The 18,365-nt window shown below is 45.8% G+C and overlaps 1 protein-coding gene across 1 annotated transcript; it reads right to left on the bottom strand.

Moving 5' to 3' along the window:
• Positions 1-2,756: 2,756 nt before the first annotated feature.
• LOC103111592 (peptidyl-prolyl cis-trans isomerase A-like) lies at positions 2,757-4,764 on the bottom strand. Its single transcript, XM_016187182.2, has 2 exons — positions 4,430-4,764; positions 2,757-3,153 (listed from the first exon to the last, which is right to left on the bottom strand). Exons 1-2 carry the CDS (start codon positions 4,752-4,754, stop codon positions 3,059-3,061), a joined length of 420 nt encoding a protein of 139 aa, XP_016042668.1. The 5' UTR covers positions 4,755-4,764; the 3' UTR covers positions 2,757-3,058.
• Positions 4,765-18,365: the final 13,601 nt, after the last annotated feature.

The raw sequence follows: 18,365 nt of genomic DNA, 5'->3' as shown, positions 1-18,365 counted from the left end.
AGGTGGGTCCTGAAACGAGTGCAGGCTGCAGTGTTCCTCAGAGGTGACCGTGAGCTATAAGCACAGACAAAGAGGGACTCAGAGGTCACACAGGCTCTGGCCCTAAATATAAATGTGCATTTACATAGGGGCTGTGGAGCAGGTGGATGGAGGTAAATAGTTAATTCTAGCCACAAAAATTTTTTTAAATAAGAATCTGAGCTACTCTCTTCCCTAATCCAACTTTCTAGCCTTTTCCTCCACTCTGACACCATTCTCTCAGACAATATTCTCATCCAACCTCAGGCTAGCTACCAAACTCAAGCAAAACTACTATCGTTATATGCCCCCAGGAACATGCCTAAAATGGTTCTCCTAGCTTTCTTCCACCCTAAAATCCCTAATCTCATCTGCTCTGATCCTACTTTCTGGCTCCTTTTCATTAATCATCTTGTTTCAACTTAGGGCATGCACCTTCCAGACACCAAGTTACAGATGCTGCCATGACTCCACCCCAACTTCTCTGGGCAGACAACCTCACCAATGTGTCCTGGATCCTCGCATCTCCAGAGCTCTGGTCCACTAGGGAGAGATGGGGACAGGCTGGGGGTGTGGATGCACCTGTCAACACCTGTGCTCAGCGGAGAAGCAGCTACAGAAGCCAGAACTCCCACCTTCTGCTCCCCATAAACAACCTTGATCCAGACTCCCAGTGGGGGGAAGTGACAGGATGAGGATAAGAGGACTCTGCCTCCAGCTCCATCAGCACCCAGAGAGAGAGAGGGAAAAGGAGAGGGACATATGGAGGTAGTTACGACGTCATGAGTGGCTTAGAGGGAAAAAGAGGACTGAATCAGGAAAAGAAGGGGTGACTATGTATTGTTAGAGGCAGTTTTAAGTATAGTTGCTTTTTGCACTCCTGCCCAGTGAGGTGGAAAATTCCTTGCCCTTTTCCCCTTGACAAACAGGACCTAAACAGTGAAGGCCATCAGTTATTCTGCAAGTTGCTTGAAAGACCCTGCATCGGGCAAGCCTTATCAGGGCCTTTGTATAGGGTTTGAGGAATGCTGTTACCGAATAGTTACAGCAGATGGCCAGATAAATTGCAAACAGATGGCCGGGTGGTCCCAGAAGATAGCAAAAGAATGTGGAGACCCCCACTGTGGCCGGGTCCTATTGGTCTGGTTCATGGTGTGATGTTTAGAACTAGCTCATGCTTTGCTTTGAATGGATCATGCTTTTGCTAAGTTTGAAATGATTGGATTTTGCGTTTCCTATAGCCTGTTATTGGATATAGGCTGATAAGGTGATGTGTTCCCCCTCCCTGAGTGTAGTCTGAATTCCTGTAAATTGTGTGGTTTGAGCCGTGTTCAGGGTCGAGCTGGTGGACTGCTGTCAGTTGCCACTCGGCCCGGATTCAAATTCATTAATAAAATCTTTTGCTTCCTTGTAGTGGACAGTGGTTTGATTTTGCTCGTGAACATGTATAACTGTGGACAGAGAGTTGTAGAGAAGATGGTTGGCCCATGTCTACAATGTTAGGGGAACTGTGGTGGGTCGCAGTGGGGAGAGTGAAGATTCAGAACTCTGGTGGTGGGAATGGTCTGGATTCAAACCCCTGTGGACATGTAATTCTGTAATATAAAAATAAAAAAAGAAAAGAAAAAAGACAGATAGGAATTGACAGGGAAGGAGGAGATAGAGAGGGAGAGAGGAAGAGAGACGCCTGCAGCAGTGCTTCAGTTCTCACGAAGCTTCCTCCCTGAAAATGGGGCAAAGGGCTTGAACCTGGGTTCTTGTGCATGGTAATGCGCTTACTCTACAAGACGTGTCACCACCCCACCCTGAACTGAGCTCTCATAGCGTCCTGCCAGGGGGCGCTCACTCACTTTCCAGGAGAGCAAACTCAGGCTCTGTGGCATGGAGTGACTCAGAACATGACAGCTAAAGAGCGGGATTTGAACCCGGGCCATTTTTCTGGAAACAGAGACCTCAAATTGGATTACCCTCCTATAGTGAGGTTGATTCAGGATACCTGATGCCGGGGCTAATTCAGCAGAGCACATGTCGGCGTGGTGGGGTGTCACATGCCCCACAAGGACCCTAAGCTTCGTCACCAGTGTGGGGTATTCTGTAGGTAAGGAGTTTCTGTTCCTTTTCAGTCTGAAATCAAATGGTTTCATTTCTTTCATGTTATTTCATTTTTCCCCTCCTTTCTCCTTTCCCCTCCCTCCCTCCTTCCTGAGTTATTTATTTATTTTTAATTATTTAATTAATTTTAAAAAAGGAGACATTGACAAAACCATAGGACAAGAGGGGTATAACTCCACACATTTCCCACCACCAGAACTCCGTATCCCATCCCCTCCCCTGATAACTTTCCCATTCTTTATCCCTCTGGGAGCATGGACCCAGGGTCATTGTGGGGTGCAGAAGGTGGAAGGTCTGGCTTCTGTAATTGCTTCCCCGCTGAACATGGATGTTGACAGGTGGATCCATACTCCCAGCCTGTCTCTCTCTTTCCCTAGTGGGGCAGGGCTCTGGGGAATTGGAGCTCCAGGACACATTGGTGGGGTTGTCTGTTCAGGGAAATCTGTCGGCATCATGCTGGCATCTGGAACCTGGTGGCTGTAAAGAGAGTTAACATACAAAGCCAAACAAACTGTTGAACAATCATAGACCTAAAGGCCGGAATAGAGCAGATGAAGTGTTGGGGTGGGGGGTACTTACTGCAGACTCTTGTGTACTTTTGCTTTCAGGTATATATTTTGCCCTAGTTATTTTATTATTTTTTTTAAGGGCACACAACTTTTTTTATTTCATAATCATAAACTTAACTCTGAAATCCAGCTAGACTTGGAAGAGATCGATAAGGAAAACATGGAAACTGAAGGACTGTAGCAAGAACACAGTTCCAGGGTGTTTTGAGCAGAGGAGTGGAGGGGTGCTCTGCTGAGCTACAGAAGGAATGGTCTGGTGGTTATAATAAAACAACTCAAATTTATTAGATTTGTCCGCAGTCAGCAATGGTGATCTTCTTGCTGGTCTTGCCATTCTTGGAGCCAAAACCCTCCATGGCCTACACAACATTCATGCCCTCCTTCACTCTGCCGAAGACCACATGTTTGCCATCCAACCATTCGGTCTTAACAGTGCAGATGAAGAACTGGGAACCTGTAAAAGGCAGTGGCCTTGAAGTTTTTTTTTGCTCATATTTAGTTGTGACTTATTGGTTCATTTCAGTGTGCTGACCCATTGCTATTAGAATATATTCTAAAATTTCAATGTGCCTTTTTTTCCATTGAAGTTACTAATTCCTCATAATGAAATATATTTGTAGTTAGTATAGGGTGAATTTTTTAAAAAATATTTATTTTATTGATTTATTCCCTTTTGTTGCCCTTGTTGTTTTGTTATAGTTATTATTGTTGTCGTTGTTGGATAGGACAGAGAGAAATGGAGAGAGGAGGGGAAGACAGAGAGGAGGAGAGAAAGACAGACACCTGCAGACCTGCTTCACCGCCTGTGAAGCGATTCCCCTGCAGGTGGGGAGCCGGGGTTCGAACTGGGATCCTTATGCCGATCCTTGTGCTTTGCGCCGAAGTTTTTTTATATAGAAGTTTTTAGCTTCTTTTAGTATAAAATGCTTGTAGTGTGAGATGGAAAATTCCTTGCCCTTTCCCCTCCTTTCTTGACAAACAGAGCTTAATCAGTAAACCACAAGCTAGTTGCTAAAAGACCCTGCATATCAGGCTTATCAGGACCTTTGCACGGAATGTGGTTTACTGGGTGGTCACAGTAGAAGGTGGGGGGATGTGGTGACCATACCCGTCTAAATCCTATTGGATGTGTGATCTTGTGTAAAAGGCAGTAGCCTTGAAATTCCCCTTTTTTTATGCAGTTGTTTGTTAAGTGCTTTTAGTATGAGTTGCTTGTAGTATGAGGTGGAAAATTCCTTGTCCTTTTCCCTTTGAAGAACGGGACTAATCAGTGAAGGCTATCAGGTGTTTTGCAGAAGTTCTGTGTGAGGGCTAGCCTTATCAGGACCTCTGCATAGCCCCAGCGGTATACTGGTCGCCAGATGGCCTGGTATGACGGTAGGGGGATGTGAGTACCTAATACCTGGTCAAGTCTTATTGGTTGTCTGGTTTTGCAAGGTTTGAAATTAGCCCGCGCTTTGCTTTGTATGGACCCCGCTTTTTGCTAAGTTTGAAATGATTGGATTTTGTGTTTGCTATAGCCTGTTATTGGATGTAGGTTGATAAGGTGATGTGCTCCCCCTCCCTGAGTGTAGTCTGAATTCCTATAAATTGTGTGGTTTGAGCCCTGTTCGGGGTCGAGCTTGGTAGACTAACACCAGTCACCATCTCGGCCCAGATTCGGATTCGTCAATAAACATCTTTGCTTCCTTTCAGTGGATGGTGGTTTGATTTATGCTCGCTAACAGAACCGTTTGTGTTGGGTCCAGCATTTGCCATTGACAAGATGCCTGGGTCTGTATGCTTCAGGATGAAATTCTCATGCTCAGATTTCTCCCCATAGATAGACTTGCCTCCGGTGCCATTATGGCGTGTGAAGTCACCACCCTGGCACAAAAATCCAGGGATAACTCTGTGAAAGCAGGAACCCTTATAACCAAACCCTTTCTCTCCAGTGCTCAGAGCGCGAAAGTTTTCTGCGGTCTTCGGAACTTTGTCTGCAAACAGCTCGAAGGAGACGCGGCCCAGGGGCTCACCATCATTGGCGATGTCGAAGAACACGGTGGGGTTGACCATGGCTGTAGGATGCTAGGCAAGTAGGTGAAGGCATCTGCAAGGCCCCTAGTTATTTTTGATAGGACAGAGAGAACCTGAGAGGGGACGAGGAGATAGCCAGGGGGAGAGAAAGACAGATAAAGATGGGGACCTAGAGCTTGGACCCCAGTCCTGGTGGATGGTAGCATGTGTGCTCTATCAGTCAGGTGTGCCGCTGACAACACCCTCCCCGCCCCTTTACATTTCTGCTTGACTGTCTTTGGCTTTTTTTTTCTTCTTCTGTTGATTATCAGCACTGGGAACCCTGGTTTTAACAAAACTTTGCTTAATCACAGTTTCTGTGACCAAGCCAGAGAATCTAAGAGGTGTGGACACTGCAGCCCAGTTTCAGGTAATTAAAAAGCTAATATTCTCTGCAAAGGAGGAAGAGACCTGGAATCACCATCGTCTAAAGGTAAACATGATTAAAAAGTCTTCCTTCAGGAAGAATTAATATTTAATCCTTCTTCTGCCTCCCAGTGCTTGGTGAGGAAACTATTTCTTTTCTACTCTGGGGCTGAATGTCAAAATTTACATTTAAATGGGGCTGTGCTCCTCAGAGCCAGCAGCCACTCAGGCCCCAAGGAGAGGGTTAACTGACACAGCAGGAGATGTGCAGGTAAATGAGGTTCCACCTTGAAATAAGTTGTTGGGGCCAGTTTTTTTAATTGCCTCCAGGGTTATTTTCTTAAATATATATTATTTTATTCCTTTTGATTGAATAAGGGATAAATGACTGAGTTATATATGGAGGAATGATTACGTAAGATATTTCTGATTTTTTAATTTCCTTAAAAATTTTTTTTTTGTTTGTTTCAAGAATGTTCTTGAATTCAACGCAGTGACCTAGAATGGTCTCAAGAGAGTCAGGAAATGCTACTGAGAGCTGCAGTACTGGAACTCACCAGAAAGAGATATCAGTTAGCTTCTGGTCACATGACTGTCATGCCCACATGGCTGAATTTGGCCACAGACTCTCTGGACATGTTGCTAAGACTTGCCAGCAGAGATTAAGATCTGAAGCTGTCTCCTGGCCATGCTGCCTACTAGGAAGGGCTGCTGCTGGTGGTGGGGGTGATGGACAGAAGGCAGGGGCTGTGCTTCTCTCACCCAGAGCTCCCAGAAACGTCTTTGGAATCTGCCGCCCACAAAATATGATCCCAGTCACATCTGTCCCTTCTGTAACGGTGTTCTGGGGGAGGTGGTGATTGGGCAGTGGCACAGCCAGTGGAGCTTACATATTACCATGCTCAAGGATCCAGGTTCAAGTCCCTGGTCTCCACCTACAGGGGGAAAGCTTTACAAACAGTGAGGCAGTGCTGCAGACCTCCCTCTCTCTCTCTCTCCCTCTGTGTGTGTCTTTCCCTTCCCTATATCAATTCTGCCTGTCTCTGTAAAAATAATAGATAAATAAACAAATAATTAAAAAATTAGAAACCAACAAAGGTGTTTCTGGAATACCATCGCGTTCCTGCCTGTGTTTTTGAAGGCTGATTATCTGCAGACTAAAGGCAGTTGTGCCAACCTGCTGAGATAATTAGCCCCTTTTACATTGCTTGCTTAGACTCTCTGGCCGGGACTTGTTTTTTTTTTTTTTTTTTTTTGGTGATTTACACAAAGATGCTGTGTCTATATTTCACAAGGCCCATAATTGCATATGCCTCAGGTGAGCCTCAAATTTCTTTAAAATATAGCTGAAGACTGTGCGTTATCACAGAGGACATATTGATACTTTCCTAAACGAACATTCTGCCTTTCTTTAGCAGATGTGAACCATGGAAAAACGTATATTCTAGTGGGTTCTTATTGTTCTGTTAATTAAAGTGTTCCCCTCCGGAATACAGAATCAACGGTGACTGGGCTTGTGAATAATCTTCTGGAACATAATGAAGACCTGCTATAACAGGCACTTGCTAAAAAGTTTTAGGGGAAAATCGGCCAGAGCTATACAGGAAAAAGGAGGGAGTGGTGGTGGTGACTAATGATCCCATTTTAGGGTGTCTTTGCGATGAATTAACTGCTGTGACACCACTGTTGGACTCGTGTCTCCCCAAGAGCTCCCTGTGGTTTACACGCTGGTGCGATAACTCATTTACAGAGACCAGGTGGAGACATCTGCCAGCCAGCACTCCTCACTGCTCGGTTGTGTCTACTGTTCCAACCATTCACACCCTCCGCCTGAATGTTCTCCTTCCTCCATCTCTCACTCACTCTCTCTCTCTCTCTGTCTAGCCAGCACCTTGCACATGTATAATTTCACAGCCACCTTCTCTCTCTCTTCTCTGTCTTTCTTTCTTTTTTAAACTTGGTGCTCATCATAAATTTTTTTATTATCTTTATTTACTAATTTGATAGAGACAGCTAGAAAACAAGAGGGAAGGGAATGATAGAGAGGGAGACAGCACTTCACCACTCGCAAAGCTTCCCCCAGTCGGTGGGGAGTGGGAGCTCGAACCTTCATCGTGTGCGCTGTGACATGGGAGCTTAACCAGCTGTGCCGCCACCCAGCCCTCTCCAACTTTTCTTTCTCTCTTTAGAGGCAGAGGAATTAAAAAGAAAGGGGTAAATAAACCATTTTTTCTTTCTTTCAAATTTATTTATTTATTGGGGAATTAATGTTTTACATTCGAGAGTAAATACAATAGTTTGTACACCCATAACATTTCCCAGTTTTCCATAGAACAATACAACCCCCACTAGGTCCTCTGTCATCCTTCATGGACCTGTATTCTCCCCACCCACCCACCCCAGAGTCTTTTACTTAGGTGCAATATGCCAATTCCATTTATATGTTATGAGTTCCCTTTATCAGTACTTTTCAAATTATTGATCACTACTGCCTGGATTGACTTGTGTCTAAGTAAATTAATTAAAGGGTTCACAGTGGTGGAAATTAACAGTTATTTCAATCCCTGAGTTGGAGCTCAGTGGTTTAAAAGCCTCTTTCTTTTTTTTTTTTTTTCCTTCCCTGTAGGCTTTGGGAGCCTGAGGGCTTTTAAACTATCAATAGGCTTCTTAGCTTAATCACTGACTCCTGACCAAGAGATAAAGCAGGGTGTGGCAGAGATAATCCAGTGGTTATGCAAAGAGACTTTCACAGCCCCTCAGCTATGCCACCGAGGTATAGGTCTTCTCCTGAGTTTCCCAGTTAGATCACTGTCCCCTGGTGTTCCTCCCCGTTGGTGCTCCAGATTCTGAGGGTAGTAGCAATGGAGACTCAGAGTTGCACTTGGTGAGTCTCTGGGGAGTCCTTTCCTCCCTTCAGCTGTCCCCTTGTTGTGGAGCAGACTGGAGGTGGTGTCTCCACTGATAAACTGCTGAACTGTTAGCAGTCACTTAATCTCTCCTTAGGCCCCTCTCTCCTCTCTGTCACCAGCCACGCGTGTTTGTACTCACGGGTGATTTACTGGGTTCCTGTGGTCATTCTAGTCCTGTCTTGTTTCTGTCCGGGTGGTCTCCTTTGGTATTCCTAGTTGATCTGGGAGAGGAGAGTCCATTTTTTCTTTCTCTTTTTAGAGGCAGAGGAATTAAAAAGAAAGGGGTAAATAAAGATGAGAGAGAGAGAGAAGGCTGCTGCACTCCTCCACCACTTGAGAAGCTTCCTTCCCTGTAGGTAGGGACTGGGGGCTTGAACCCAGGTCTGTAATCATGCAAATGCATGTAGTCAACTGGAAACACCACCACCTGACCCCCTAGGCTGCTTGTTTTCATTCAGACAGAGGAGGAAAGAGAGACCATCACGCTGGAACTTCTTCCAGTGCCGTAGCATTTCTGATGTGGTGTCTGGGCCACACACCTGACAAAGCTGCACATCACCTGCAGATGTTTTCCTGCCCCCTCTGTGCACAATGATCTGTTTCTTGTCCCACAGTCAGAGCAGTTCCTCCAGCCCAAAGAAGACCAGCAATGCTGCGCTAGCAACATCTGTGCTTCTGCTTCTTCTTTTAATTGATTTAATAATGATCCACAAGCCCATAGGATAAGAGGGGTACAATTCCACACAGTTCCCACCACCAGAACTCCGTATCCCATCCCCTCCCCTGATAGTTGTCCCATTCTTGATCCCTCTGGGAGTATGGATCCAGGTCATTGTGGGATGCAGAAGGTGGAAGGTCTGGCTTCTGTAATTGCTCCCCGCTGAACATGGACATTGGCAGGTGGATCCATACTCCCAGCCTGCCTCTCTCTTTCCCTAGTGGGGTGGGTTTCTGGAGAGTGGGGTTCCAGGACACATTGGTGGGGTTATCCACCCAGGGAAGTCAGGTTGGTGTTATACTAGCATCTGCAACTTGGTGGCAGAAAAAGCATTAAGATATAGAACAGAAAAGATTTTTAATAATCAGAAACCTAAAGGTAAGAATATAGCAGATGTAATTTTTGGGGGATCTCCATTTTGGAAAAAGCTAGTAGGTCTATTTTCAGTATATTCCAAGGGGTCCATGACTTTACTAATTTTTGCCTGAGCCTGACAGCTAACATGCAGGTGGGCTAAAGTTATTGTCTGGGGAGATAGTGTTAGAGTTGGAAATAGGACTATAAAGCTGGATCAGGGAAGAAAGTAGCTCTCAAATATGGGAAAATATATAAATATTATTAAACGTAAACCCATCAATCTGATCTAGGACCCATATTCATTCAGCACAAGAACCTGTGTAACCTCTGCATCCCTGCAGGCCTGAACTCACATTTAAAAAATATTTTATTTATAAAAAGGAAACATTGACAAAAAACATAGGATAAGAGGGGGACAACTGCACACAGTTCCCAACACCAGAACTCCGTATCCCATCCCCTCCCCTGATAGCTTTCCTGTTCTCTATCCCTCTGGGAGCATGGACCCAGGGTCACTGTGGGATGCAGAAGGTGGAAGGTCTGGCTTCTGTAACTGCTTCCCTGCTGAACATGGGTGTTGACAGGTCGATCCATACTCCCAGTCTGCCTCTCTCTTTCCCTAGTGGGGCAGGGCTCTGGGGAATTGGAGCTCCAGGACACATTGGTGGGGTTGTCTGTCCAGGGAAGTCTGGTTGGCATCATGGTAGCATCTGGAACCTGGTGGCTGAAAAGAGAGTTAACATATAAAGCCAAAATTTGTTGACTAATCATGAACCTAAAGGCTGAAATAGTTCAGATGAAGAGTTGGGAGGTCTCCGTTTTGTAGATAGTTAGTAGGCCTATTTTAGTTGTATTCCAAAAGGCCCATGACTATACTAGTTATTATTTTTTTTTCTGAGCCTGACATTTGAAATGCAGGTAGATCCAAGTTATTTACTGGGGAGATGATGTCATGGCTGCAAAAGAACCAGGAAGCTGATCAGGGGAGAGAGTAGCTCCCAAATATGGGAAAGGGGTATGAATACTCAGCTTAGGAGCCTATGTGACCTCTGCATCCCTGTAGATCTGAGCTGAACTCACATTCTGTGGTCATAGCTAGGAACATTTTAGGCTTCACTCATATTAGGACCTGTCTTCCTCAAGTGTCAGAGTATGTTGAACCAACCTCCCTTGGGAGAATGAGGCAGTCCATACCATTGTTTTTCCATATTGAAGGCAAGTTCTTGTAGAGGCCCACAAGAGGGTCCACTATGTTGTTCCTGAGGGAGATGACCAGTGACAGTGGTGAGAGGGATCTGTTAGAGGTCTAGGCCCATCATGTCTGTGTGGGAATCCCAGGACTCCCTGACTAGGGCCCCGGGTCATGGGGTGGCCTGATAGTGACTAAAGAGTCATCATTAAAGCTGGCCGGTGTCTTGCCCTTAGTCAGCTTTTGTAGTCCTGACTTTGGCTGGCGGTGTTAGCCTTGGAGTTATTGAGGGATGTGTAATAATAGGAGGTAGGTGAGGAGGATATCTAGGTCTAAGTAGAAACTATTTGATAAGCACATTACTTAATAAACAAAATGTCTTCTTTTTTTTAGGTCTTTCTACTTGCTTGCTGCACTTAATTGAGTCACTGCAAATTATTGATCACTTTTTTTTTACTTTAAGATATATATTTTCCCATAACTTATGGATAGATACATCATAGGTCCTGGTCTATATCTAGGTTTTGTGGCTTTGTTAGGAAGTGCACCACCCAAAATGGAGTGGAGGAGTCCTGAGAGCTAGGAAAGGTCCCACCAAAGTAATGTAGCTGAAGGGCCTGGCATTCCAGGCCTGGTGTCTCTGGACACACTCTGAAGTGAAATGTGTGGTGGTGGCGTTGGTTGTATTACATCTGTGCTCCTCCTCCTCCTCCTCCTTCTTCTTCTTCTCCTTCTCCTTCTTCTCCTTCTCCTTCTCCTCCTCCTCCTTCTCCTCCTTCTCCTCTTCCTCTTCCTCCTCTTTCTTCTTCTTCTCCTTCTTCTATTTTTGCCTCCAGGGTTATCACTGGGGCTCAGTGCCTGCACTACAAATCCACTGCTCCTGGAGGCTAGTCCCCCTCCTTTTTTTGCCCTTGTTGTTTATTGTTGTTGTCATTGTTATTGGATAGGACAGACAGAAATCAAGAGAGGAGGGGAAGACAGGTGGAGAGAAAGACAGACACCTGCAGACCTGCCTCACTGCTTGTGAAGTGACCCCCCTGCAGGTGGGGAGCCAGGGGCTCAAACTGGGATCCTTACAACCATCACTGTGCTTTGCGCCACCTGTGCTTAACCTGTTACGCTACTGCCTGGTCTTTACATCTGTGCTTCTTATGACACTGAGGAGTGAGTACAACCTCCCCCCCCAGAGTCTTGTCCCTACTCTGGTCTCATCTCTAACCAGACAAGTGTTCTCTTCTTTTAGATATGCTGGGCTCATTCTTGTCGCCTCAGGGCCTTTGCACCTTCCGCCTCTCTCTGTAGCGATGCGCTCACTGCACACCCACACTTGCCTGTTTCTTATCCCCTCAGGTCTTGTCTCACCCTCTCCACAGGCCTCTCATTGCCCATCCTAAGTAAAGAGATGCCCATGTGGCCAGTGATGGAGCTTTTGCCTGCTACACGGCACTTTTTTTTTTAAGCTGGAAGTATCTTGCGAATTGATTTCAGTACTTGCTGACTGTGTTTTCCACTGGACTGAAAGCTGACCAAGGACTTCCTCGCAGCATTCTTTGTACTAGTCCTAGCACTCAGGACACGGATGAGACTTCTAAGTAAACACCTGTTGCACAGTGAAGTCCTCTGGGATGCGGACCCAGTGTTGTACTTTCATAACCATTTTAAATAGATAGCATGCCATTTTTTTCAATTTTTTTAAAAGAGACTATTTATTTATTCCCTTTTGTTGCTCTTGTTGTTTTATTGTTGTTATTGATGTCATTGTTGTTGGATAGGACAGAGAGAAATGGAGAGAGGAGGGGAAGACAGAGAGGGGGAGAGAAAGACAGACACCTGCAGACCTGCTTCACTGCCTGTGAAGCGACTCCCCTGCAGGTGGGGAGCCAGGGGCTCGAACCGGGATCCTTATGCCGGTCCTTGCGCTTTGCACCACCTGTGCTTAACCTGCTGCGTCAACTTCTTTTAAAAATATTTTTATTAGTGATTTAATATTGATTTACAAAATTAAAAGACAACAGGGTTATAATTCCACACTATTCTCACCACCAGAGTTCCATGTCCCCATTCCCTCTATTGGAAACTGCAGTAGTTCTCCCAAGGTCACAGATGTAGGTTGACTATTATTTCTATGACTCTCTCTCTCTCTCTCTCTCTCTCTATATATATATATATATATATATATATATATATATATATATATATATTTACCTGATTATTTATTGCCTCCGGGGTTATTGCTGGGGTTCGATGCTGGCACTATGAATCCACTGTCCCTGCAGGTCGCCTTCCTTCCTTCCCTTCCTTCCTACCTTGCTTCCTTCCTTCCTTTCATTCTTTCTCTCTTTCTCCTTCTTTCTTTCTTTTTTATTGGACAGGACATAGAGAAATTGAAAGAGGAGGAGAAGTGAGGGGCAGAGAAAGATAAATACCTGCAGACCTGCTTCACTGTTCGTGAAGTGACCCCCCTTGCAGGTGGGCAGCTGGGGAGCTGGGTCTTCCCTGGTTTCCTTGCACAGGTCCTGTGCTTTGGACTCTGCTTATCCTCATGCATGACTGCTTGCCCCCCATTTTTTTATATGGTTCAGCTTTCTCTTACTTTTGAAGTCAAACCTAGACATGCTACAACTTCTGAAGGTCCTTTTCTTCTTTCCTCTTCTCTTTCCAGGTCCTGATGGAATTGGGTTTCAGAGCCCGCTGGTCATCTTCCCCCTATCATTTCTCCCCCTCTGGGGATATGGACCAAAGTTCTTTTTTTTTTTTTTATTTAAATTTTTTTTAAGTTAATCTATTCATGTTTATTTTTTAATTAATTAATTTATTTATTTTTCCTCCAGGGTGATTGCTGGGCTCCGTGCCTGCACCATGAATCCACCGCTCCTGGAGGCCATTTTTTTCCCCTTTTTGTTGCCCTAGTTGTTGCAGCTTCGTTGGGGTTATTATTGCCATTGTTGACGTTGCTTTGTTGTTGGATAGGACAGAGAGAAATGGAGAGAGGAGGGGAAGACAGAGAGAGAGGGGGAGAGAAAGACAGACACCTGCAGACCTGCTTCACCGCCTGTGAAGCGACTCCCCTGCAGGTGGGGAGCCGGGGGCTCGAACCGGGATCCTTACGCCGGTCTCTGCGCTTTGCGCCACGTGCGCTTAACCCACTGCGCCACCGCCCGACTCCCCGGACCAAAGTTCTTTATGGGGTGTAGAAGGTGGCTTTTTGGCTTCTGTAATTGCTTCTCCACTGGACATGGACATTGGCAGGTTGATCCTCACCCCCTGCCTATTTCTGTCTTTCCCTAGTGGGTTAGGGCTCTGGAGAGGCTCAGGACACATTGATGAGGTCAGCTGCCCAAAGAGTTCAGGATGGAATCAGAGTAGCATCTGCCGCTTTGTAGCATGCCGCTTTTAAGGGCTCTCATAAATGTGCCTCTACTTTCTTTCCTCCTTTGTTTATAACCAGAGTTGTTGGGACTCAGTGCCTGCACGACTCCATTGCTCCTGGTAGCCATATGCTTTTGATAGAGAGTAAGAGACAGAGAGAAAGAGAGAGACCTTTGACACTGTTCTGCTGTTTGTGGAGACCCTCACTCTGCAGGTGGGGACCAGGGACTTGAACCTGGGTCCTTATGCATGGCAATGTGAGTTCTCTATGTGGTGTAGCACCATCCAGCCTCCAGTGTATCTCTGCTCTTGTAATGTGTGGTTTCATGTCTCCCTTTGGGGAGCGTTCCAGCAGGCTGTCTCACTCTGTAGCTTGGTACTGCTAGTGCTGTCAGAGAAAGTGTGTGGGGTGTCAGAGGAGGGCCAGGGTATCCAGAGGCCTCCTAGGACTATAGAAGCAGCGTCAAACTATCAGACTGTCAGACACTGGAGTGTTGTCTGTTCTTTTTTTTTTTTTTAATATTTTTTAATTCTTTTTTTAAACCTTATTTATTTATTATTGGATAGAGACAGAGAGAAATTGAAGGGAAAGGAAGATAGAGATGGAGAGAGACAGAGAGACCCCTACAGCCCTGCTTCACCACTCATGAAGCTTTCCCCCTGCAGGTGGGGACCAGGGGCTTGAACCTGGGTCCTTGTGCACTGTAATGTGAGCGCTTAACCAGGTGCGCCACCACCTGGTCCCTGAAACTGGAGTATTTTCATGTTTTTTTTTTTCTATGCAAAATTGCATCATGACTTTTCCAACAACCCAATATTTTTGTAGTTCACCCTCTCCTGAAAGTTCCACCCACCCAGATGTGTGAATTAAGGTGGGGTAGCTCCTACACTGAGGGAGAAAAAGACAGAAACTTTACTTTGGAAGCACGTCAACACCTGGCTGCAGGATTATCAAACAAAACTGCTATTAATGAAGCAGAAGGGAAGGAGATGGGATTCTAAGACAAATGGAGCATTCGTCGGGGTGACCTCGATCTTTCTGCCTCAGCACACCTGCAGCTCTGGAAAGCTCTGTAATTAAAAGAATGTCAGTGTCAATGGGACTTTAAATTATTGATTGGCATTTAGAACCCTGTCAGAACGCTCTGTGGTGAGGTGCCAAGTAATATTTAGCATCTCCATCAAAAGTGATAGTCCTGCCTGCCATTAATATTTTAGTCCCTTGATGAATGGTTGTGGTTATTTCTAATGAGTAAATAATTAGTGGGACCTGGGGTAGTGAGCTGTTACCAGCTTCCAAGATTGAGGTAACCTCTTCCTCACCACAGGGCATGTGTGGCTAGGTCTGTGTGGGACAGGGGTTGGCATAAGAGCCAACCAAAGTGACCACAGCTGCTCTTGGGGAGGGCAGGGTCCTGGGAAGAAGAGCTTTTCTTGTCACATAGGAAGCAAATCCATGGGATTCTGGAGGCTTCTAGCTACTGCTCTTGTAGAGGGTTTCCCAAATTGGAATAAAGTGAGTTTAAGATTGACAGAGACAGAGAGAGAGAGAGAGAGAGAGAGAGAGAGAGAGAGCGAACCAGAACATCCCTCTAGCACATGTGGTGCTAGACATCAGACTCAGAGCCCCAGGTCCCCAAGTCTGCCCCTCTGGCCACTCACCACCTCCTGGGCTGCACAAAGTTAAAAAATAACATAGGAAACATTGCTCCCTTACCTAGCTAAAGCTGGAGGCAGATTTACTGAGAGGTGTGTGTGTGTGTGTGTGTGTGTGTGTGTGTGTGTGTGTGTGTGTTTGTCCAGCCTACTGCATGAACCATAGGGGACACATGGTCGGAGGAAAGGGCTGGTCAGATCCCATTGTAACATAACTGTTCATGGGTGCTGGGCAAGGGCACACCTGGTAGAGTGCACATATTACCATGTGCAAGGACCCAGGTTTAAGCTCCTAGTACCCACCTACAGGGGAGAAGTTTCATGCATGGTGGTGAAGCAGTGCTATAGCTATCTCTCTCATTCTCTGTTTTCCTTTCCTTCTCAATATCTCTCTGTCTCTATAAAAATAAGAGAGAGAGAGAGTTGGGAGGTAGCACAGCGGGTTAAGCACACGTGGCACCAAGCACAAGAACCGGCCCCAGCTCCCCACCTGCAGGGGAGTCACTTCACAAGCGGTGAAGCAGGTCTGCAGGTGTCTGTCTTTCTCTCCTCTTCTCTGTCTTCCCCTCCTCTCTCCATTTCTCTTTGTCCTATCCAACAATGACGACATCAATAACTACAACAATAAAACAACAAGGGCAACAAAAGGGAATAAATAAAAAAAAGTCTTTAAAAACATAAGAGAGAGAGAGAAAGGAAAAAAAATATGACCACTGGGAGTGGTGGATTTGTTATGCAAGCACAGAGCCCCCAGTGGCACTACTACTAACTACTACTACTACTAATAATAGTAGTAGTAAAGAACATATTTGTTCATGTGAAGATTTGTGCTCTACATCATGACTCTCAACATGATGACATCATTCCCAAAGAACAAGAGTTGACTCTCAGAGGACAGAGGAACTCAGATCAGATATAGAGATTATGATGGCTGGTGGTTCTTCAGAACTTGACTCTTCAAGGCAAACTCCTACTCCTCAGGATTTCACTTCCTCTTAGGGAATGAATTGCACGGGGTGTGAGTGACCGTTGGCCATTATTTCTCTCTCATAGCGACTGCTCCATCTACCCCCATCTCTTTGATCTCCCTTCTCATTGATTTCTCTCATAAAATCAAGCATTTTCTTTTTTATCCCTTGAGGAGTGATGTGATGATGGTTGATTTAAGTCAATTCTCTTGCATGACCCCAGGTCCTAATCTGGCTGGAAGCCCAAATGGAGATGAACGAATGAACGAATGACTGACTGACCTGAAGTTCAGTCAGCGGCTGAGGTCTGCTGTTGACATGGGGTGTCGGCAGGTGATGTGGGCCTGCCAGGTGCTTTTCTTTACTTTAAGCTGGGTCGCTGTGGGAAGGTTTGTGGGTAGGTAGGCACTGGGATACTCTAGAGTTCCTACTAGGGGAAGAAGACATGACCCCTTTCCGTCTCCTCCACTCATCTCAATTTCTCTCTGTTCTATCAAATAATGTAAAAATGTATAACGATTTTAAAAATAACAAATATTAAGGAAATTAAATGGGGTAGAAGGTGACAAAGCTTCAGTGGGTTATGGAGTCATTTTCAGGAAGGGAAAGGGGGGAGCAGAAAAGAAGTGTGGGAGCAGGGAGAGTGGCACAGAGGAGGGTCCCTTTCACACTGGCGAGCCTCTTCTCCCCTCTTCTCTTGGTAGACAGACTCTGACGTGTCCACCTCTCAGCAGCACACTCCGTGTGCTCGTCTTCCTGAGGCTGCTGATCAATGACAGTGGAGGAAGCCCCAGCTCCCCCCTTAATATGCTAACAGCTCACTCCCCACACCATTCAGGGAGAGACAAAAACATCTCAGCAGACTGCCCCCACCCCGACTCAGTCCTCCCTGGCAACACCTCTGGGAGACCTGGGGACGTGGTTCCAGCGGAAACCTCCAGTATAACGGGGCAGGTGAAAGCAGGTTAGGCCTGCTGTCCCTGAGCATTGACTTGAATGGCGACACCCTGGGGGACATAGCCAGGCAAGACACCCCAGTCCTGCCTTCTGTTGTGGACCCTGGCTGGTGTAGTCTGCAATTTTTTCACTGAATTACTAGCGTGGCCCCTCTCCACGCTATTGAGTGTTTCTGAAAAACTTGACGGCAGTGGGCAGTCACATCATGACTCGTCATCTGAATGGGGCTTTACTAGTAACAGTTCTCTGTCACCTCATCGGAATGGGACTTTCTTAGTAACAGTATAATGGTGACGCAAAAGACCTTAATGCCCGAGGTTCCAGGTTCATCCTCAGCACCACCGTAAGCCAGAGCTGAGTGCAGCTTTGGTCTTCTCTGTATCTTTGTCATTAAAATAAACAAATAGAATTATAAACAAAAAAACAAATAAGTAAATAACATTTCTTTTTTTAAACATGCCTTTACCTTTTTTAAAAAAAGTATTTATTTTATTTATTTATTCCCTTTTGTTGCCCTTGTTGTTTTATTGTTGTAGTTATTATTGTTGTTGTTGTTGGATAGGACAGAGAGAAATGGAGAGAGGAGGGGAAGACAGAGAGGGGGAGAGACAAGACAGACACCTGCAGACCTGCTTCACCGCCTGTGAAGCGACTCCCCTGCAGGTGGGGATCCGGGGTTCGAACCGGGATCCTTATGCCGGTCCTTGTGCTTTGCGCCACCTGCGCTTAACCTGCCGCGCTACAGACCGACTCCCAATGCCTTTACTTTTTTAAAAAAAATGTATTTATTCCCTTTTGTTGCCCTTGTTTTATTGTTGTTGTTATCGATGTCTTCATTGTTGGATAGGACACAGAGAAATGGAGAGAGGAGGATAAGACAGAGAGGGGAGAGAGAAAGACAGACACCTGCAGACCTGCTTCACCGCCTGGGAAGCGACTCCCCTGCAGGTGGGGAGCCGGGGGCTCGAACTGGGATCCTTATGCTGGTCCTTGTGCTTTAAGTGCCACCTGCGCTTAACCAGCTGCGCTACCGCCCGACTCCCAGAATAAAAGATTTTTAATATCACTCATAATCTTCAGATTTAGAGACAATATCTGTTACAGACTCTGGTCAGTGTCCCG

Source organism: Erinaceus europaeus, chromosome 18 (assembly GCF_950295315.1).
Source record: "Erinaceus europaeus chromosome 18, mEriEur2.1, whole genome shotgun sequence".
In the NCBI taxonomy this organism is placed as follows: Eukaryota; Metazoa; Chordata; class Mammalia; order Eulipotyphla; family Erinaceidae; genus Erinaceus; species Erinaceus europaeus.
Note: the sequence above shows the minus strand (reverse complement) of the source record. Positions and strands in the feature narration are given on the sequence as shown.

Coding starts and splice junctions, on each gene's coding strand:
- LOC103111592 (XM_016187182.2), bottom strand. CDS start 4,754: ATGGTCAACCCCACCGTGTTCTTCGACATCGCCAATGATGGTGAGCCC. Junction 3,154..4,429: donor TGCTGGACCCAACACAAACG/GTTCTGTTAGCG, acceptor TGCCTTTTACAG/GTTCCCAGTTCTTCATCTGC.